At 42.7% G+C, this 23,369-nt stretch overlaps 1 protein-coding gene across 1 annotated transcript; it reads right to left on the reverse strand.

Annotated features, from left to right (window-relative positions):
* Positions 1 to 133: 133 nt before the first annotated feature.
* galnt5 (polypeptide N-acetylgalactosaminyltransferase 5) lies at positions 134 to 5,264 on the reverse strand. Its single transcript, XM_079277348.1, has 10 exons — positions 3,867 to 5,264; positions 3,612 to 3,778; positions 3,062 to 3,181; positions 2,688 to 2,823; positions 2,470 to 2,589; positions 2,280 to 2,397; positions 1,855 to 2,184; positions 1,600 to 1,680; positions 1,108 to 1,260; positions 134 to 900 (listed from the first exon to the last, which is right to left on the reverse strand). Exons 1-10 carry the CDS (start codon positions 4,796 to 4,798, stop codon positions 760 to 762), a joined length of 2,298 nt encoding a protein of 765 aa, XP_079133474.1. The 5' UTR covers positions 4,799 to 5,264; the 3' UTR covers positions 134 to 759.
* Positions 5,265 to 23,369: the final 18,105 nt, after the last annotated feature.

The following is a 23,369-nucleotide window of genomic DNA, read 5'->3' on the forward strand; positions in this document are numbered from 1 at the left end:
GGATAAAAACATAATAAAGTGATACATGCTATTAAATCCTTATCGCCATCATTTTAATTTTAGTTTCTTCATCAAATCCATTTCTATCAGTGCACGGTGAAGGGGTTTGATAACGGGTCACAAAAACATGAAATCACAGCACAAGTTTATTGCATGTTTTGAACAACACTTCCCTCTAGTGACAAGAAGAAATATATACAAAAGGGACAGTTAAAAAAGAAAGAAAACTACACCTAAATAATGCTTAAAACCATAGAAGCAGCCGTTTCAACCACGTGCCTCATCAAATATAAAAGTAAATGACATCTAGAAAAGATGTTTCAATGCTAATACATTCTACATGACAGACAAACTCATTAATCAGTCCCCGCAGAGCAAACAAAGAAAGAAAAATCACTTTTTTCCTCTCACATGTAAGAGTCACTGTGTAATCTTTGGCGTGTGTGATGATATGAGTGTTCATCTGTAGACATTCACCCGAATCCCTTTAGCAAACTCCGGTCCACATCTTCCTAAACAGAGACAAGAAGCGCGCTTTCCTCCGGTACAAGTGTTTAAAACCTCAACGTCAGTCCATGTCGATATAATCAAAAGGAAATTAGTAACATTGCACATCCCCACACCACACACACGTTACTGCCACTAAAGCGCGTCCCTCCTCCTCTGGACAGTCGTGTGTCGAGTCTGGACCACAGACCGCGCTGCAATGCGAGGCCCCTGAAGGTCTCTATAGTGCACGTTTGACACATTTTAGTCTCGTCACAGAGTGTGGTAGTGTGTGAACTGCCACTTTTGGAAGGCGTTTCTGGTTTCACATGGATTCAGGTGAAGAGCGTCACCCTGAGGCCCCGCCTCCAGGCACATGTGGTTGGACACGAACTCTGCGATGAGGTGCTCCGCCTTCACAAAGACAAAACATGGAAACATGATTAACGGACAAACGCTTTAGCCTCTGAACGCCCTTTGACTCTACGACACGCGTTTCCAACTGACAGCAACAAGTCCCGTTGTTTGAAGTACAGAGGCAGAGAGAAAGACAAGTGTATGGAAAGGAGAGAGGAACAAAGACAGCAGACAAAACAAACGGCACGCCCAAAGTCAACCTACCAGAGCGGAGTTGGATGATTTGTGGAACCAGCGATGTGCAGGCTTGGCGTTGTCACATAATTGTAAAGCAAAGCCGCTGCCCTTGCCGTGGGGAGCGACACATAGATCTTGCTGGCGGACGTGTCTCATCCAGGTGTAATTAAAGTGCTGACTCTGAATACCAGGAGAGCGAGAGAGGGAAGAGTGACAGGATGTAATTATGCTCCATTAAAAAAAATGGAATATGTTGAAGGATGGCTCAGTGGCTGCTCTGAATCTAAAGAGGCCACATTTAGAAAGGCCTGGTCTCCTCTTGGACTCCACCCTTGTTTATCGTGGCTTGGGTCCGGCCTCGGACCTGATCTACATTTCTTCCTCTGAATACTTTTCTCATGCGCCCGCCCATAAGTCATGCCAGTCACCAGGCCAAAATTGCACAATATCTAAATGTTTTCATCTGAAACGATAAACATTTTGCTGTTTTTTCGTTGTTGTTGCAGCGAAGACACCAACCTGCCTGCTGAGGTCACACTTGTCAAACGACAGAGAGCCGTTCTGCAGAGTGAGGCATTTTCTTAAGCCACGATTAAAGACCTGGCGAGGATAAATGAGATGAGAAAAACAACTTTAAGGAAGTGAAACAACAGCACTGCAAACACGTGGTTACACGTTAAGAGTCACGCATTACAATGGGTCTCTGTTTGGGCTGTCAGCAGAAGACAACAACAGCTTAATGACAGGAAAGCAAGAGATCTTTTATCTACATACCAGGCCCTCAGCTTTGACTAAGGGAGCCTTCATATCTGGATACACGTTATCCAGGTACCACTTGAAGCTCTTGCACTTGAGCCTCTTCCTCAGCTCAATCTGCTCGGTGAGGTTGCCGATGTTAACCGTCTTCTTATTCAGCAGGTGTTGGTAGCCCTGGCCGTAGAACAGGTCCTTGTACTCGTCCAGCCAGACCTCCGCCACCCTCGCCAGGTTACGCTCCACCGTCTTCTGCCTGTCTTTGGGGAACTTGTAAGGATTCTCTCCCCGGAAGATGTGTCCCACCCGGGAGCAGGGGATGATCTCGATCTCCCCTCCGCACATCCAGATCTGTCCGAATGGCAACGCGGAGGATGAGTGATGCGAGAGAACGTCTGAAGGAGTTCACAAACGCCAGTGTGGCCGATATTAAATGAGCGATATACCTTAAACGAAATCTCCATGTTCTCCCCGCCCCACACGTCCAGGCCTGGATCGTAAGCACCGAGCTCATAGAAGTATTTTTTGTCGATGGAGAAAAGGCCTCCAGCCATAACGGGACATCTGTAAGACAAGGATAAATAAAGATGCAGCAGAACTAACAACACGATATGAATATGAACACTGTTTGGGTACCTGATGGGATCAGAGTCGGTCATGTTGTTCTTCTTAATGTACTCCTCTGGTAACGCACCCCAGCCAAAAACCAAAGGCCATTTGAAAACACCTCTTTGGAAGTTGTCAACCAGCATGTAACTATAAAAAGAGGAAAGAGCCACAGCAACAAATGACATCTCCTTCCACATCGCTTCAGATAACACCATCACATGACGCGCACGGCTGCGTCGAGTCACCTCATGTCCTTATCGCTGACGACTTCAATCACCGGGCAGGGCACCTTCTTGCGGTCCAGATAGACTCTCTCCAGCAGCGGCTCCAGCCAGCCCACGTTACATTCGATGTGGGAGTCGAGGAAGGTGAGAACCTCGCCTACGGAAACAAGCTGTCGTTACACAAATAACCCCATGTGCATTCTAACAGTGCAGACCTCCAGAGGCAGCTGTTTGCTTAAGTAAGCACACAATATACATAAGTGGGAATCTATTGAACAATAATGTGCAACTCAGCGGGACTTTTTTCTCATGTTCCAGTACTGTATTTGTTACAAGACTATTATTCCATATGTGAATATGAGAACCATACATTAAAGATTGTTCTGAGTGGTTACCTTTGGCTAAAGCAGCTCCAGCCAGCCTGGCCCGGATCAGGCCCTGCCGCTCCTTCAGACGAACGATTTTCACTTTGGGAAACCGGGACATGTAGATATCGAGCTGCTGTTTCAGATAGTCTGCCACGAGAAAACATTACATGATTTTACAACACTCGCATACATCATAAACTGATGATATCAGCTTTAGGAACATCATTAGTTTGTCCTCTAGAGAGCACTCATAGTTTATCATCAACTATAAAATGTCTCGCTCCGTAAATACGGAGTCACAACTCTAGTATCTTTAATAACCACATAATGGGATAGTAGATAGTTAAAAAAAATAATAATCCAGTTTTGACTAGGCTCTAGGGTTAAAAGAGACTTGACCCAAAGTAAATATCATATCAAAAACTAAACATATAATAAAGCAATTAAGGGAATTAAGACCAACAGTCCTACCTCTAACAATGAAAGCCTAGTGTTGTCACTAGCAGTTTTCTGGTGCTTTAGGTGCTGCAGTCGAAGACTTATTGAAAGTAGCGTGAAGCGTTCAGGTCTCCGTTACCTTTGGTGCTGAAGTCATCCACCAGGATGACCTCTTTGAGGAGGTGCGGAGGAGATCTGTTGAGCACACTGTGCACAGAGCGGAGGAGCGTTGACCACACTTCATCCACGAAACAGAAAATCACACTGGTGGACGGCAAGTCATCGTGGACCAGATTCTTTGCACACCTGGGAAAAAAACAAAACACAACAACAACAATTCAGCTTGGCGGTCGAAACACCTTTGAGAGGTCAAATGCTGCAGATGAAGACTCACATGTCAGGCCGGGTGTCTGGGACGGCCCGGTCCACGGGGATCTTGTCGCTCAGGAAGACGTTGAAGTAGCCTTCGTCCCATCTCTTCCTCACCTCGGCATCTTCGTTGCTGGCGACGAGTGCTGCCTGACCAAACTGGCCCACCGCGTTGGCATCTCTGGGAGCGTCGGTCAGATCCAGAGAGAGCACTTTGTGGACACCTGGTTTTCTGACAGCAGCGAGAGAGTTATCTTTGGAGTCTCCTGCTCGGAGCTTGATTGTAGGTTTCGGGGTTTCCTTCGGGTCGTGTTTCTCCTCTGTTTTACTGACTACATCCTTTCCTTTTACACCCATCTTTGGAGATTTCGTTGTTTTAACAGGGTGTAGTGGAGCATGTTTGTTTTCCTGAACACCAGGCAGTACCTCAGGTACCGCCACTTTAATAGAGCCATCTTTTACTCTATCTTTCTCTAATTTCATCCCTTTCAGATCCAAGTTTACCGCTGTCTTCTTTGCAGGATCCTGCTTTGGTGTGACCGTGCCTACGGGGGCTCCTCCTTTATGTTCCAAAGCAACATATTTGGGGTTTTCAGTCTTGGGAAGATGATCTTCTCGGTGATGAAAGGAGTTTTTACCCTGTTTCTGGCCTCCCTGTCTGTACACATGAGCTAGTTTGTTGCTTGGACCGAGTGGTCCCTTCACAGCACGTGTAACAGCAAAGTCCTCCCTCTGAACTGGGTATTTGAACCCCCGTCTCCCCAGCTGTGTGGCCCGGGACTGCTGTCTGGAGACCTCCCTCTCTCTGATCACTCGCTCCTTCAGCAGCTGACTTCCGTCGTCGTTCATTGACATGCGAAGTGCCACCATGTCCAGCAGCAGCCAAACGACAGAGGCGATAAACACAAACGCGAGGACCCTCCCACTTCCCCTCATGTATCTCATAATCTTCATCATTCTCGGTGTAAAAAAAAAAGAAAACAAAAAAAAAGAAGAAGACTTCCACGTGAAATACAAAATGTCAAAGTATCATACTGCGTGGTTCACCTCTAAGTTGTAGGCAAAGTTTTATTTTCTTTGGAGAAGTTATCTGCCAGCGTGGCATGCTAGAAATACTCCACGGGCGGCAGCTGTAGTCGGTGTTGCCAGTCAGGAATACAGCAGCGTCTGACACCCATAACCCAACACAAAGGTACGATGTAATGTTATTTTAGCATACCGTACCGCTCGGGCCACCTCCAACCACCGCGGAACATTAACGCATTTGTATCGCAAAACTTCGCCAAAAGTCTTCGTCACGAACATAAACTTCGCTAAAGTGGTCGGCTTCGTCGCTGAATCGCTCAACGCCACAACTTTGACTGACACCGTTTTTTTTGTTGTTGTATGAGGACGTAGCGACCAACTTCCACTCCGTCAGTAAACTCTGATTGGACAAAGTGGCAGGGAAGTGTCGGCCAACTGCACGGAGCTAACAGCAAGCTAGCCAGAGCTAGCTACACCGGCACAGGAAGTGGGGTGTTTATGGCCTTCAAAATAAAGCGTTCAACGTGCAGACGGAAACAGTTTGCGGGAAAAAGTGAGAAACACGACTGGGTTATGCTTGTTGTCCCACCAAAAAAAAAAAGTAAACAAAAATATGTTTTTGCTCATTTTCCAAAACTACTTCAGGGTAAGCAGACTTCAATAATGAGTCTAAAAGCATGGCAATACAAATGGACCAGCCTTGTTTTACTAGTTGCATGGGCATTTTCTAATTTTGCTGCCCATGTGTTGTCTTGTTTTAGTGTTTTCTCTCAGGGTCACTGTAGATTTATTTGTTCTGCAGTGTTTGACCAAATCATGCTGTCCTCATGAAGAGATAGTCTCCCAATGCAAACTTTCCATAATTCTCCAGGACTTCACGTGCACATTTGCCCGATATCAGTACAGAATTGTCAAGTCAACTCAATGGAGTTGGAGGATTCTGGACCCAGGCATCATCCATGTTGTTTTATCATCAGAAATCATTCGGCTGATGACATGTGGACCTTGAGTTAAGACTGATGTTTCAATGTGGGGTCAATGTGTAGGATATGGCCATCATTTTAGTTTAAAACGTTAGAAAATGTAGCTCAAATTCAGCCATCAGTGAAAACCCCAGCATCTGGGTCTGATCCAGGGGTCCGCTGACTGGGCGTCCATCACGGACCTAGCAGTATAGTTGGAGCATGTGGCTAGACTTTACACATTGCACCTTTTAAGTCAACATGGATGAGAAGTCCCAGCTGGTGCTCAAAATCATGGAACGTTTGAACACCCATATTTCCATAAAGTAATCTGCTGATGAGGACCATGTGATGTGGTAGAAAGCTCTAGAAGAAGAAACCGAGGTGACCTAGAGTTGATATTGATTTTGTCAACGGCTGTGTCCTAGACCTAGAGTAAAGTGGAAAGCTCAATTATTGCAACACATTCTTTATTATTACAACTTTATTCTCTAGGTTTCAACCGGAAGTGATTTCTTAAAGTTCTATAGTTTGACATTGACGTCAAAAAGTACAGCCACGAGCCAATAGTGTCGGCGTCAACCGGCAAGCTACACACAAAAGCAGAATGGCCAGTTTGACAGTGAAAAGCTGATTTCGTCATGTGACGTGTACCACGATTTCAGTGTCGCAAACAAGTTAGACCTGCACGGTCAACAATGAAAGCGACACACCTTTGAATGTAGTATGACTTGATAAACCTCTGTGAATAATCAGGAGGCTTTGTGTGCTGTCTGCGTGAACGTCATAGCTAACGTTATTCAACATAGGTGGGTTTATATTTGAACCCCATGGAAACACGTGTTGGCTAACAGCCCCAGCATTGCAACATTGATGATATAAATAGCTTCATTTTAAATGCAGCTGCTATTTTCATCCTTTAATCTAAGCTAAACTTTAGGCTATATATATATGAATGACTTTATAAAGTCATTCATCATTTTAGATTAGGGAATGTCAACAATGATATTTGACATCATGACTTGTCCAGCTCACTGTGATGTATTTCTTTTTATATGATCTTATATGTTTGACCAACAACTTGATACATTTAATGTGGAGATCTGATGAAAAATCTGAATTTGGGGTTTTCTCAATTGGTCATAATGAGAATTTGGCCTGCTTTATTGTGAAATAGTAGCCCTTCTGTAAACAGAGGGGAAGATATTTATTTAGGACTGCAACTAAAGATTATTTTCATTGTTGTTTCATCTGCTCTTCATTGTCGTGGCTAAGCCATTAGCCTGATGGTTTAAATCATAAACTGTTTGTCTGAACAACAGCCCAAAACTCCAACATATTCAGTATAACTAAAATGGAGAAAAATAGCAAATCCTCATGTATTCGAGAAGCTGGAAGTTAAAAAAATCGACAATCGATTAATCAGCTTTTCGTTGTAGCTCAATTTGAATGCCTCTCAAACTTTGTTCCTGTATTTAGAGACATTTCAGTCAGTTTGACGGTGATTTAGACCTTTAACGATATGAAACTAAACAAACAAACCAAAACCCCCAAATCGTCATATTTTCTGGTTTGGTGAAGGGAAATCCAACAATACCCGGAAAAGCACAACAACCCTACACTTGTTATGTAAATTGCAGTTTTGACCAAAACATCTTTGGTAGCAAAATATGCACATGACCAAGCACAGGAACACGATGGGCAAAGAACATTCTACCAACATCTTAAAATGCCAGCATTTCTCACACACAACACGCAGATGTGCACAGGCACACATGCACAATCACATTTGTAAAACCTGTGTTACTGCAGCCATTAGGCAGTGATTAGTGAAGGCGAAGACAGGTTTTCCTCTTCATCAGCAGGCCTCTCCTGGGAGTACCATTGGCTCCATCCAGCCTATTAGCGCTCCCCAACATGAGGAGGGAGGGGAGTGGTACCTCCCATGGTGGCTGCCCTTAGCCACACTACACACGCTTTCATTAGTGTGTTAGCTAAATGATTGGCCTCAGGACAGCCCCCGAGCCCTGCAGTGCACGTGTTCGCTTATATGTTCCATCCACTGGGCAATTTATTCATTTATTCATCCTATTTCTGCATTCTGCACTCACGATGGCATCATTTGGTACATTTGATTTGTATTTCCTCTAAAACTGGATGGGCACAGCGTTTTGAAACAGAGGTGACCGAGCATACAGTCGGTGGAAGTCGATCACGACCAGGATTTCATTCGTAGCGTTACCTGAAGTAAAACAATGTGCAAACACACACAGGTGTGTGTGCTTCTCTCGCCAATGGTGTACACTGTAGAGCTGAAATGATTATTCCATTCATTGATTAGTCTGCAATCATTTTCACAATTGATTACTTGTTTAAAGCATTTTCGATTGAGCTTCTCAAATGTTAGGATTTGCTGCTTTTTCTCGGTTTCAACATCCATTGATTTTGATTTTTTGGTCGGACAAAACAAGCAATTGAAAGACATCACCTTCACTTTTTCATTATTTTCTTACATTTTGCAGACCAAGTAATTCACTGATATTCAGTCGATTCATTTATAGTGAAAATGATGAAGTTGAGGTCTTTAAATGTGATGATTTCTAGTTGAATGTGTGTAACATTTTTGACCCATCTGAATTTTGTCCCTGCGCTCTGAACAAAAGGATCCTTTTTATAAGAAAAGTACAAACTGAAAACCTCTTGAGAATAATCACACAACAGCTCTTCACTGCTCAAGATCATTAACTATACTGTAGTGATCTATGGGCTGTTATTATTTCACTCTCTGTGACATCTTCTGAGCTTACGAACTTTGATTGTGCCTGTTGACCTCAGCATATGATCGAGTGAGTAATTGGGACGAGCGTAAGAAAAGAGGTAGCTCGAATGCCCACCTCTGTTAAAATACTCTGATAATTGACATGTAAGTGCTTCCTGAATGAGTCCGTATGAATACTCACAGCTCCAGCAGTCTTGAGTTTTGAGAGTGGCGAGTCACCCTGACAAGAAAGTTCACCACTTAATATAAGAAGCATGAAAAAAATAAAAGCATTTTTTCTTCTTTTTTTTTGGGGTCATAATTGACATCTGTAGCATAAAGCATTATGCCGTTTCCCATCAAACGGATTACAGAAAATTATGGCAAATGGAAAACTGACATTGACACTGGCATGTGTAAAATGAGCTAAATGTACTTGTATGATATCTTTCGAACATGTTAATTAGACCCTGGAATTAAAATGACAACAGTTGGTCTGTGTGATTTACATAGAGGTCATGTTGTGCTAATATGGCACTCGTTGAAATTAGACAGCCAGCAACAATATGGTTAAGTCTGACCCACTGACATTTTCAGCTCCAAATTATGCACATTGTGTGAATTAAATTAATTAGAGAATTCATTAAGAAATATGGCTCGCGGAAACGAGAATAATATTTAGTTATGTGATGTCATTTTCTTCCATTGTTCAAGATAATTTGTTTCATAACAGTTCCTGCGGTAGTTTCCCCCCCGTACTAACTATGATGTATGTAATTTGTTATCCATTTAATTAATTATGATTAGAATTAGTGAATGTACAGCTTGTTTTGACAGATGGTTTCCATCAGGGAGACCTTTGCACAATTAACTTATAATCAATTACACCCTATTTTTTTCTTCTTCTGTTTGTTGCATCTTGAAGTTTTGTATGGAAAATATCCACAGCATATGCACTGTATGAATGCTTCACTTGGAATACATCAAATGAGCAATTATCTGTAATTTACCCACTAATACAAAGCAGACGAACAACTTTGATTCATTTCATGCTTTGTGAGATACCTGCAAGCTGGTGCAGACTGCTCACTTCACGACTGTTGCGTCCGTGTTCAATTGTTCTGTTTAGCTTCTTATGTCCTCTGTTTGAGCAATTAATGGAATCCTCAAATCTAAAAATGTTTCTCCCACTACATGAGAGAACCATAAAATATGCATTGATCGCTTTCCTGCATTTTTAAAAAACTCTTTTCTCAAACAGATACTGTGTAATTATACTCGCGCTGACTTACACACTTAATTGGCGCCTTGTTTTTGTCTGTATCATCTTACACATATTTCATCATTTCAAGGGCTTACGTAATGCAAGCATATCTGTTTCCAAACCTGGGAATGGAAAAGCCTTGCTGTACTTGTTTTAGTCCACCAGATGGAGCTTTAGTTCTGTTCATCTTATGCACTATCTGGTGGGATGACGTTCATTTGGCTTCATGGAGGAATCTGCAACGAGGACTCATGTTGCTTTATTCCAAATGCAATACATCCACACATTGTAGAAGTAAGCTTGTGTAGTATTGACGTGCATCACGGAAATATTATTTGTTTTTAATGGCTGTCGGAAATGTGTGTAAATCTATGTTAATCATAAAAAGAGTCGTCAATGTGACATAGGAGTATATGCATGTTTTATATGGAAGCATACAGATGTAAGTCAGGTTTATTTTTGTATAATAAACCTGTGTGTGGCTTTAGTAATGGGTTTTAAGCACATTCTATTCACTAATTCTGTTCCTTTTGTGTTTTTCTTCAGGCTTGGAAGAAGTCGTCGCCACAGAGCAAAGGAAACCATTGCACCTCCTGCAGGTAGAGAAGTCCCTTCATCACACGACTGTATCTTTGTTTTTCTGGGATCACAGAAGGAGAGCGACGATAAGTCAAACTGCACAGGACTGTGATTTTGTGTTTACCGTGAGAATAGGTAAATTAGAAAAAAATAATTCCGCCGATGATGTAATATTTCACAAAACTGTTGAAGCATCTGCTCTACAGGTCAAAATTAAATTCGATCTTGTTTCGTAGGACCAAATATATTCACCAAAAAGTTGAATAACGCCCCTGTTTAAGGAGTTTAAGGAGCCTTTATCAATTTCTTTTCCCCAGGTGACATGAAGGTGGTACTGATTTGGCTCCCACTGGACATGACTTAATGTCTGACATAAAAAATAACTACGTAATTTGTCTCAATCCAGAGGGCTGACTTGGCATGGACAGCAGCAGTCCTAAATGTCACCCTATAATGAGTTCTGGCCAAAGGTACACAGTTAGGACAGTGCCCGCTGGCACCTGGGATGCCCACTGGCTAGCTTTTTACCCCACAGCCATTTGGACAACCCCGGTTTTCTTTGTGAACACTGCCGTACACGATTTGCATCCAAACAAAAAGTTTCCGTATTGTGAAGTTTCATTGTGCCCTGGCTATGGAGTCATTTAAAACGGACCACGACAGAATACACTTAGCTGTTGTAGTATTCCATGACTCACCTCTGCTGAACCTGAAGTTTTATGAAGATAACACATTGATGGCATGGACTGAAACGATTGCATTGATCGTATAACCCTTTGAGTGATTCACCAATTTGCCGTCTTCTCCACGTGAATGCAGGAAGACTTTCAGTTTTAAAGAACTTGACTTCTTTTGTTTGCCTGGTATGAGACCGAATGGCAACACACCGGGCTCATTATCTTACAAAGGCGCAGGAGATGAGGGAACATTGTATCTGAATTAACTTTTTCTATTTCCTGGTGAATGAAATCAATTCCATCCTTTTATGTTACTTTTCATCTGCCTTTTGTCTTGTTGCGGAATCTTTTCTTTTTCTCCCTCATTCATCTGTTTTGCCCTTTCCTTGATCTGATAGCATTAAACATATAATTAAGTCATAAAGGAGGGGACTGATGAGTGTAGCAGATGGTAATTGCGTCCTACATTTGAATGAAATGATATGCATTGCTACAATTTACAGCCTTCGCCTCATATTTTATTCAGCAACCTTTTATCTCTTTTCCTGCAGAATTATTCTGCAATAAATTTAGACATCTTATCAATAGCTGGAGTGATAGTGGCAGAAACATGGGAAAAAATGAGCCTCTGCCGTTTTATGCTGTTTAAAATAATTTTCCATAATAAAGGAGCTATCAGAGCTGTTCTATCACTGTAGAGGGGCGGATATTCCTATTATAGTAAGGCTGCCTTTAGTTTGTGGACGAGCTGTCAGTCCTGTTCGTGTGAAGAAATGCAAAAGGACAACTTTCAAAGTTTCTATACATGTTTTCTACATAAAATAAGCTGTTTTACAATTGAAGTTAACTGTCTGATATCACTCTCCTGATCAGATACAATTCTTTAGCGTGCAGTACTCCACATGAGTGTGGAGTTCTTTTCAATTGGAGGGTTAAAGAAACAATTTTCCTGAGATATTTTGCAAAGAAACACACCTTCAGATCCCAAGTAAGACTGCAACTTACACTCAGTTTCCAAAAAAAAAATCATTTTTTTGTGTCTACTACATTTATTTTGAATAGGGTTTGATTAAATAATAAAAATACATCAGAGTAAATTGCAATACAATTCCACCATACCCAAGGTACAACCTCTAAAATGATCATAAAGTTGAACCAACGCCGCTCAAACAGTAAACACATCTCCCTTCCTCATATGGGATCATTTCTACCTACTTCCTTATGACAACGTAACTCCGGTGATAGCAGTGAGCAGAGCAGCTGAGAGGAGCCGTGCCAGAAGGAGCTTTTTGTTCATTGACATGCTTTCCTCCCATCAGTCCCTGGTGAAGTGCTGGACTCCACTGATATTTGAGAACTGGTAGCTGGGGAGATATAGGTTTAATTCTCATGTCGTCCCCCCCCCGACCTGCCAAGTACAGGCGTTGTGTGCCAGCTGGAAGGCTTTCATAAGTTGGTGCATGAGGGTGGAGGGGAAGAAATTAGCAAGGGCAGAAGAGAGGAGGGCAAGTATACAGTACGTACACAAGTGTCTCTAGACCTTAAAGGTGCGACAGAAGTGCTTTCCACATCTAGACACCCCAGGCACTTAGCGTTTAGTCAGGATGCAGGTCCATTACCTTTAAGTACGAGTGCTTATGTGTGGTCGCCTGTTTTTACAGCCCTTCTAGCTTGAACGGAATCTACCCGGGGTGACCCAGCTCTATTTATTGATGCCTCTTGAGTTTCCACTTGCTGGTAATAGACTGGAAAACACAGATAATGTGTTTGATCGATCAACGTGAACAAATTTCATTTGTTGGGATCAATAACAGTTTACAGTTGACAGAGCCCAAAGAACTACATTTATTTGAGCTTTTTGATTGAAGCTGTCCTGGCCAGCCGGCAACGCGAGGCACTCCAGACCGGGCCTATGTGGCAGGCATGGACTCCTCTGTTTTGTTATTGCCAGCAATCTGTATTTAAAACTAATATCGGTGTGTGCTGCATGGCTCGAGGCAAAAGGCACCAAACCAATCTGATATACAGCATGTGTTTCTTTTCGGTTCCTTGTGATGTGAATTAGAATGTGAAAAATAACAATTCCCTCACATTTTTCACTGGTGTCCATTTTTTCATTTGAGGGCGTAATGATTAGATTTTTTTTTTTTTCCCAGCAGCATGATTTGTATTATGTTTTCACTGTGTTCAAAACATAATAGAAAAGTGATGTGGAACCAAAGGGAAAAAGAGGAAATTAACTGACGTGCAGAAGAAAGACGTTTCCATGGCTCAACCTTTTGCAGTTTTCTTCATGTTTCTGCTTTTCATGATCATGCTCTGTGGAACGCCCTGAAGACATGAGAGCCCTGGCTCTGTGTCATACAGTTCCAGCCCAGGCTGCTACCTTCTGCACACACAGACAAAACAGCATGAGATGGGAAGTCCACATGGATAAGCATTTACTATGGTAGGTGTTGCTTCAGGCAAGCGCTATTCAGGGGGAATTTACTGTGTATACACCGGTGTTACGGCAATAACCTTCTTATAGAGGTATTTCTGCAAAGCGTTTTACTCCAGTGTAGTAAACTGGCTCATGTTGGCTTTAGCATGAAGGCACAGTGCATTATGGATATTTGTCATATTTGACCAAACTTAAAGGATTATTGTAGTAATATTTTTTTATTGTCGAAAAGACCAACATCAACATTGAATTGATCAGAGCACTTGGAAATGTTGTTTGTGCAGTCAAAGCCAGATACATCTTTATCCTCTGTACCATAGACCACCACTGTTCTCCAAAAACTATAAGATCACATCAGTGAGCCACAGTTTTGCACTGATATCTTCCTTCATTTTGATCAATATGTAGTTTACTTTTCATAGGATTTGTTGACAGTACGAAAAATAAGGCACATCACCAGCCTCATCCTTTCTGAGATTTTTAAACCTACAGTAACTGATTTTTAGGCCACTTTGGGGCAGCAGAAACTAGCTGTAAAAATCATCACTGACATATTATCACCTTTCAAGTTAATGTGGAAAACTAGTTCCCCTAAAAGTGCTGTAGGAATGAGTCCTATTTTTGCGCTTCCGGTTCCCTCGTCTTGAAGTCAATGGACGTTTTGGTTAGATGCCTGAAATAAGGTTGAATAAGTTCTAACGTCTTTTGTTCTCTGATATTAAGTTCTTCAGTGGATACCCCTCTCGTGAATGTTTAAGCTTTTCTGTCCTAAAAAAGTGGAAGCTAACAAGTGGCTAAATGAGACCATAAAAAACATCATCATGCTGACGAGCCTTCACAAGTCTGCTCGCCCTCGTGTGACCGTGGTGTAGTTTGTTACATGAGCTATACGTCAACCCTGAAGCTTTCTATTGACGCATCCGGCAGACAAAGAGCAACATTAGCATGGATCATTTGTTTAAAATCATTTATTTTTATATTTAACACAAAAAAAGAAACAATTGTAGCCTCTTTCAAGGATTTAGATATTACATCATTCAATGACAGCCAACATCAACATGAAAAATGTTCACACAGAAATGATCAGTCCGTCGTTTTTTGTTCCTGCCGTACACATAACTTGAATTGTTCTCAACCTTAACATTTCCCTTCCCTGTTTGACCCCAGTCCTTGTTGTGACGCCTGTAGACTAGAACAATAATGACCAGTGTTGGTGTAGATGCTGGTGACGATGGAGCCTTTTTGCAGTCTGCTCTTACTGCAGGCTCTGTGTGATTGCCGCGTGGCTATACTCACAGGGAAGGGCATGGACTTGGATTGGAGGACAATGCATTAAGACTGCTGGTCCCTGTGCCTTAGATTTGGCACAGGTTAGCGAGAGGCATGAGATGCATATTGTTTGTGTTCATTTGAATAAGGACAAATGTCAGATTTCCATGGCTCCGGGCAGCCTGCATGTTAGATGATCAACTCTTTTGGGCCCCTGGATGTGGGGTCATCAGTAGCGCTTCCAGGTCACTGTCACTGCACGCCGGTTTGGGGCCATAATTGACCTTTTGACAGAGCGCATGGGAGACAGCCTTTCTCTCAGGGCAGGAATAATCACTTTAGATTTACCCGTGGCTGAGCTCATGTTAGCTAATTAAAATGTTTGTTCTATTCGAAATTAAATTTGTGATTTCAGAAAACGCTTAAATAATATTGCTTGTTTGATATTTTGTCAGCTGGGGTTTAAAAATGATGTATACTTTTAAAACACCCTCTGATAAAATGACAAACAATATACTGTATACAAATGTATATATATAATTATATATAATTCCATGTATAAATCATTGGCAGGGAATTGATCTTTTCTTTGCCTACATTAATTGCCTCACATCTCTACGGCTAAAAACATGGCTGCAGTGCGTCAGTCATTTCTGATGTTTTCCTGTGACTTCATGCAAGCCAGTCAATCATTTACTATATGTTTAGTTCACATTTTTGTTTGTGTGAACAAATGAGTCAGTACTTCTCATGGCATACTGTAAAAGTGCCATCATTCCCTGTTGTTGTGTGTGTGTGTGTGTGTGTGTGTGGCTGCAGAGAAAGGTTGAATACAGCCCGTATACCCCACAAGCCCTTCAGCTCCCTCGGGCTTCTTTCCGGTCCAGGATCTCCAAAGAAGCGTGCGTTTACCCTTCACTGTGCATGTTATTCCTCACAACATAGCACCCACGGCCATGTCTCCGTCTTCATAGCCCTTAACGTTAACTTTCATTCACACCAAGTCCTATGCTTACACTGGGTATTTTCTCAACCCAGTACATTATTTTCTAATACTGTCGAATTTATCTTCTCGTTCCCCATCCTTCTCTCGTATTACTGATCATTTTTCTTTGAATTATTTTTTACATAATTAATGACGTGTGCCACATTGTGCTTGGTTACTAAGCTATCACATAATGCTTCATGCTCTTCTCTCACACAATGCTTCAAAGTGCTAGTTTCAAGCTTTATTTATCAAATCCAGTTGCATGAGTGTGTAGAAAAATGCTCCCAGCACCTTTGCTGGGATCTTGAGAGTATTTACAAAAAAAACCCAGCAAGAATGCCAGGGGTCAAGGCTTTGAGACCAGGGTATTACATTATTAATTAAAATACAAGTTGCCTTGTTGCCCATGGGTATACAATGTAACACACTTGATTGAATCAGGTGGTGGCAGCCCAGGCCTTTCGTATTTTGCGCTTGAAGGGACGAGAGAAATTTGAGCTCGGCTGTATTACTCTACACACAAAAACATGTTTTGAGAAACGGTTGTGAGCTGTCATTGAAAGCTATAGCGGATTTAAAATGCAGTTAAATTCCCATGCAGTAGCCGGACTGCATCCATCAAGTAACTTTATACTCTTGTTGTAGTGTTAATAAAATAGCTCTTACACAAGCTTGCTCTTATACAAGTGCGTTTCTTGGATTAATTATCATCCTGCATCTGTTCCATGTCACAAATAAACCCATATGCAAATATAGAATCATCTATCCATCCATCCATCCATCCATCCATCCATCCATCCATCTATCTATCTATCTATCTATCTATCTATCCATCCATCCATCCATCCATCCATCCATCCATCCATCCATCCATCCATCCATCCATCCATCCATCCATCCATCCATCCATCCATCCATCCATCCATCCATCCATCCATCCATCCATCCATCCATCCATCCATCCATCCATCCATCCATCCATCCATCCATCCATCCATCCATCCTGTGCAATACACACCTGCCATGACATAGCTGCGTCACACACCCAAGTCACGGTTAGAAACACTAATGAAATACACCACAGACCTTTTAATCGTTCTTTTTACTGTATTCTTGTCCCTAATTAAGCATTCTGTCCTCTTAGGCCACCACAGGGCAGGAGATGCTAATAGTTTTAGCAGTGTGACACCTGGATAATTAGACACCCTTCTGCCACCGCCCCCCATTCGCAAGTCTGTTGACACTGTTTGTAACAGCACACGACTTTAGAAATGCATGCCAGCCAAGACAAAGACTTATTCTTATTCTGTATTACAAGACTTAATAACAGCCAATATTTTTCATTAGTTTATGTCATTTTCCAGCAATACATTGATTCTGGAGTTGTTATGCCCAGACTATAGGGCAGCTTTTTAAATTAATCTACACCTTATTGCCTATAGTTTGTCATAAAGCAATGAGAAGCCCGCCTTCATCCTCATTAAGTGTCACAGAAGTGTGAATATGTCAACTTTTAATAAGCACCTCGACAGAATAAAGTTGGTCCCAGTTCTTTTAGTGCTGGGGTGGGAGTGGTAATGGCACCAAATACTAGACGAAAGGTAACTATAATGAGCATTGGCGTGTGTGAGTTAAATAGGGAGGGAGAGGAAAACTGTATAGTGGACATATTTAACTGTGGCCCTACTCTTAATTTCTCCTCTCCTCTCCTCTCCTCTCCTCTCCTCTCCTCTCCTCTCCTCTCCTCTCCCTTGATTCCTACTGACCTCCAGTCTAGGTCTGTTAGATGTAGTCCAGGTCAGAGCAGACAAACGAACGATGGAAATATCAAAGCCAGCCCAAGGCCTTTACATTCGGTTTTCTGCTCCAGGTAATCACAGCTGAGGCCTCGTCTTCTCCTTAGCCGTGTCTTTTATTCCTCTGTTCTCTTTCACGGGGCTGAATTCGCCGGCTCCATTTCTGCTGCCATAAGCAGATCGCAAGGCTAATTATGTCTTTAATACAGTGTGGCTTCTAATATCCAAAATGGCAAATTCTAATGAGATTTACATTAATTGGAAGAGTGCCATCCAACTGATACTGTATATTCAGTTCATTCTTTATAAAGAATAAAGAGCTAAAAGGAAGTCAGCAGGCTTTGGAGTGATGGCACCGTCTATCCATTAGACATAGACCTGGATCCATCTGGAAACAAAGTGTGTGTCAGTTAAGCAGCCCAATTGTGTGAGATCATAGCTGGCTGTTCAGCGTGTGAGGTTCTGAAGTGTATCGAGAGGCACAGCTGAGTGAGTCGAATAGTCTGTGGTCTATTGATAACTCGCGCCTGTTTTAAAATCCTGGCACAACAATGCAACGAGGGCCTCGTGTGCTCCGCTGAGCAACAATACCTTCTCTCACTGGCAGCTTCAGTGTAATGATGACAAACAACAATACAGGGGGGGGGGGGGGGGGTCTTTTTTTTCCCATCGGCCTCTCCTTCCTGGAACCTTTTGATAAGAATAGTTTTTAAGTTTATCAGGAGATAGACTCTGGGTATTTACAGAAAATAATTGTTTATAATATATAATATATGGTGTTATTAAGATGAAAAATGCATTTTTGTCAAGGAAGATCAATGGAGAGCTGTTAAAGGGAAGATACAGAGACTCACTATGCAGAGACCTATCTTTATTTCTATCTCCTTCTCTTTGCTCCTTGGCCCCACCACCATCCGCCCACCACCATCCGCCCACCTCCACACACACACACACACACACACGCACTCACACACGCACTCACACGCGGCCTTCGTTTCTCCAGCCTTGCTCCTCTCCCTGTCTGTCTCCATGTGCACATAGAGCTGGTCGGCTGGCCCAGCAGCTGGGAGGTATGGTGGAGTGTAAGCAGTGTTGATGTGGATGGCCCCTGGTCAGAGACCAGGGCCTGGCTGTTAAAACGCAGCCTCTTTTGTGCGTCAGAGCCAGCATTGCCAGTCCTATTCCACCCCTGTCGCTAGGGGTGGGGAGGCATTTACCCACCACATGCATTCATTTCACTGGCAGTGCTTGATGCAGGGCTAAATGGCATTGTTACAACGTGCCTCTGAGAAGTGTTGACAGGTCCATATGCTAATTTTAATGAATACAAGAGAGCTGGTTTTATTCACCTCAACTCAGCTGCAGAATCCTATCTGCACCTTGACGAGCAAATATAATTGCAGCAAACTCAAATGAGCTCATTAGGAAATGTATTGAATTTACACATTATTTCCAGTAGTTAAGCTGAGTTATTTTCCCTGAGGACTCAATTACACACTCGTTTGTGACTCAGGTAAATGGCTTTCCATGTGTGACTTTTTCAACTGCAAAATTGTAGTCACTGAATAATTTGTAAGGAAGCTGTTGTACAAGCACATCTATTGACATTCATTTGTGTGACGATTTCAAAATGGAAGAGAAACCCCCCCCCCCCCGCAGACAAGATAACTACTAGCTTTTGTTCCTTTTATTCACTTCATTTGATGAACTCATACTGTTTCATTCACTCGTGAGTTATTTGAACGTGTGCTCATTTGTCTTCAGCGGGTTTTCCTCATAATGTTTTGGTTCACAACAGCCTTGTTGTCTTTCTGACACATGTAATTTCATCAGTGAGCGTGTGGATGAACTTTATCTCGTCAAAAGTGCGAGTGCAAGTCCTTTTTCACAAAGGAAGACGGACAGAGCGCTCAATCTAAAAGAGACCCAGTGAGTCAGGGTTCAGTATCAGGGATTATGCCAGCCTACTGCGCTCTGAAATGAAAGTGAATATTCATCGAGTGACTCACTTCTTGAACCATGTCCTCCTTGAGCGACAATGAGGAGATTGTTGAAGGAACGGACATGGTGTGGAAACTATGTGACAAAGAGGAGTGCCAAAATTTGAATTCCTCGTTAAATTGCTGTTTGTTCTGTGTGGAAATGGGCCGGTTTGCTGGAAAACAACAAAGAATTTTGAATGGGTAAGCATGAGGGTTTCCACAGAGCTTTTGTATTGGCTTGTGCTGGATGAACTAAAGTGACTCTGGCAGTTGGCGGAGTTCCCAGGAGCACATTGAAGACAGTTTCAGGCAGTTTTAGCGGACTTCAGTGATCAAAATGTGCTACTGATGTCTGGTATGCATGATATAATGTTCCACAATTTAGCTGTGATCTCTTTGTGATTGGGAGAGTGGTGCACTGCAGGGAAACAACTGGGCCTCCCATACCGTGGCTCTTTTTTTTTACTTTATTGCATCGTACATTTTGGAGGGTGACGGAGGACGTTTTGGAGAGGATGACTTAAAGGTCATTCTCCAGATTCAGACTCGCAGTATCACGAGCACATGGCTTGCTCCTTGCTCCGCTGAGCCAAGCTGTGCGGCTGAAGGAAAGAAATGAGTTTTGTCTTGTTTTCTGGACCTCTGTATTGTGATGTTACGGTATTGTGGTCTGTGCTGGCTGTCCTCATGGCGTGGCCATAAGCGAAGTGGGACTGGGTCTAGTGCTGCCCTGGCCCTGCAAGCCTCGGTCCAAACCACATCCTCTGCACTCAGCTGTAAATATCACCAACAGCTGGTGGCACACAAGTTAGTCGTGCTTAACAAATGACTGGCCTACATGAGGAGGGGCAGGGAGCTTCACTTGTCTCCTTGCCAATAAAGTGGCCATGCAATTACAATCTGCAACTAACAGGTTTGTATTAAATCAATTATTTGTCTTTTTTTGTGTAAAAAAATAAAAAAGAAGAGAGATTTTATTCAGTAAAAATCTATAGAGATATAACAGAGCAGTGTTGTAGAGCATGGTAGATGAACCACACAGAAGCGAACTCAAGTTGAAGTCCCATTCCATTTAAAAAACAACAGAAGGTCAAACTTTTTGGAAACACAAACCTGTTTGATCCCACCCGCTCCGACAGAGCTCTGTTTAGAGAGATAGGAATTATCAAAGTCACCTTTGAGCTCAGTAGCCCGTCTATAGTGCTCATGGTATCAAGCATAATGACATTCAGTGTCGCCAAGATCACATTTATGATAACATGTTTGATACAGCTGTACACCGGCAAAGAATAACACTGCCTAAAAGAATAAACCCCCCCTTTTTCAGTTTAAACACAATCCATTTTCCAGTGTAAATCACTTGTCACTCTATTGCAAATGTAACTGCTCTGATATGAAAGAGAGAGGTGGAGAGAGAGAAAGAGAGGGAGTAAAGATTATCTTTTGGGCCATTTCACCGGCACCGTTGCGTGACAGAGACTGACAGCTCTTTCAGATGACTGACAGGTGTCCTTTGAAATGCCGGTGAAGCAGCTTCTGTTCAGACTGTTGAAATGCATATTTGGAGCTCTTATCATAAAGGCATGGATGGCCCAGATAGGTGCCGTTAACATTGCAAATGGCTCCAGAATTATTCATTGTCAGTGCTGCGGGAAAGAATGGGGGGGGGGGGTGAAGTTTGATTATTCTGCTCACACAATGGCAGGGTGCTTAATGATTCCTCTCCACCTTGGCAGCGGCATGTGCCGACTTCAGGCGCTAGCGGCGGGTGACACAGGTCTGGCCAAGTGTTAGAGCAAGATCATACGTCCGGGCCCCATTTTAATTTCTAATACATTAATCTTTTCCTCACAGATCCTCCATGAATATTCCAGGGCTCCTTGTTTGTCGGGAAGGCTGTCTCGCTTTCATCTATTCAGGTGGTTTCATTCACTGTGAAAGCCAGCTAAATGGACCCGATCAGTCAATGACAACCGGGATACAATAGAGCCCGGTAACACGTCCCTTTTCTCCTTTCAGGCTTCTGATAGACAACCCTGACACCTGCTCCCCGGGGAGACCCTCCGCCAAGTCACTGCACTGTTCCTTGAGAGACTTCCTTTACTTTATCAGCCCATAAAGGATTGTCACAGGTGACTATATCAGCTGAGGTATGGAGCGGCTCCCTCTGACCTGGCCCGCCGCTGCGAGGTCGAGGCGCCATGCGCCGCATCACAAGCGGATTAAGGTGGCTTAAACGCTGTCGTACAAGCCGACTCAGTGCTTCACACTTTCTAAAAATGTTAAGCCTTTGTTCTCTTCCATTAATTAGCATTGTCTTAAGTTCATTAGACCACTGCTCACGTTGTTACTAATGAGGCAACGTAGACCACCTACATCAGCCGTAGCTTTGTAGCGCCTGACCTGACAATGGCTCCTGGTCGCGGCTTTCAGGTCCATGGTGTAATGACATACACAGAGAGGGATGCAGCCCAGAGTGAGACTCACACTCATTAATGGTTAGATTTGTACATTTAATGATCATTAGTATGTAAAAAAAAATGATATGCATAGATATGTTTAAGAGGGTAACACTAAATGTCCCCTTGTATTAATATGTTAATGTTGATTCATAATGGTGACCAGTTCTCCCCCTCTGTTAATAGCCGAGTTTGCCTGTGTGAGACTAAGAGATTTTTAGTGGCTTTAGGAGTAATGTAAAAGTTAGTTCTCTACTTTTCTAAAAGATATTTCAGGCCTTGTACTTGCGCTTAATCCAAATGAGCCGATCAGTCAAACCTCCCTTTTCCACAGCTAAATGAGACTCGCAGGGGCCTGTATTCCACGCGGCACTATAACTCACCATACAGAACACCTTAACAGTGGCGACTTAAATGTGCATTGGCATATATGTATATTAAAAGTGTCAAGTCCAGTGATGTAGATTTGGTGCCATTCATAATTATGATATCTGATTTCGGCTCAGAAGGGACGCTGCAGAGGGAAAGCGGGGGGAGAACACCAATATTTTAATGGCGAGGAGACAGCCTTCTCCCTCAAGGAACATGTTCCCTGACACTGGCTGCTGGAAAATTAGGATTTATACTTCCTGTTTTCTATTAATATGGAGATGAATACAGGTGTTCCTGTGTCGTAAAATTAGTTTAGCTCTTGCAAATTGCAATTACATGTGTTGGGGGGAGAGAAGTAATGTCTTTGCGTTTTCACAGGCAAGAGAAAATGTGAGAAAATTAGGAAAAATATCTCGATTTAAAATGAACATAATAACGTGTAATTCTATCCTCTCCAGCCCCCTCAGCCCTGTCTGGCAGCTACCTATTTGTTCTGGTGGGGGCTTAACAGACTTGTACACTTTTCCTCGCTGCCCATGCAAGGAAAATAAGCTGTGAAATGTTTCCCTCTTCAAGGGTGAGGACTTGGAAAGGGATTTTAAACCCGGGTGTCATCCAAAATTCCCTGCTGTCCTCCTGAGGGGCTTGTGCAGGGCATTGTTAAGCAGAGGGCACTGGTGAATGTACCAGCAAGGTGAGGTGGGGCTCAACCACAGAAAAACACCGAGCTAGCAGCAGTGTTTGGCTTATGGCTGGTGAACACTGGCACGGAAAGCCCACCAGGACAAATCACTGAGGGTAGAGATGGTACTTCTTTGAACCAAATGACCAATTACGTAGGGAAGCTAATCTTGCTCTCTGTAATCTCAAGTCAATTTCATCGAATAGCTCTTTAGATAATAGTACAACACTGTGGGAAGAACTGACATTCACTTTTTCGATAGGTTCGATAG

The sequence above is a fragment of the Melanostigma gelatinosum genome (genome assembly GCF_949748355.1).
Source record: "Melanostigma gelatinosum genome assembly, chromosome: 10".
In the NCBI taxonomy this organism is placed as follows: Eukaryota; Metazoa; Chordata; class Actinopteri; order Perciformes; family Zoarcidae; genus Melanostigma; species Melanostigma gelatinosum.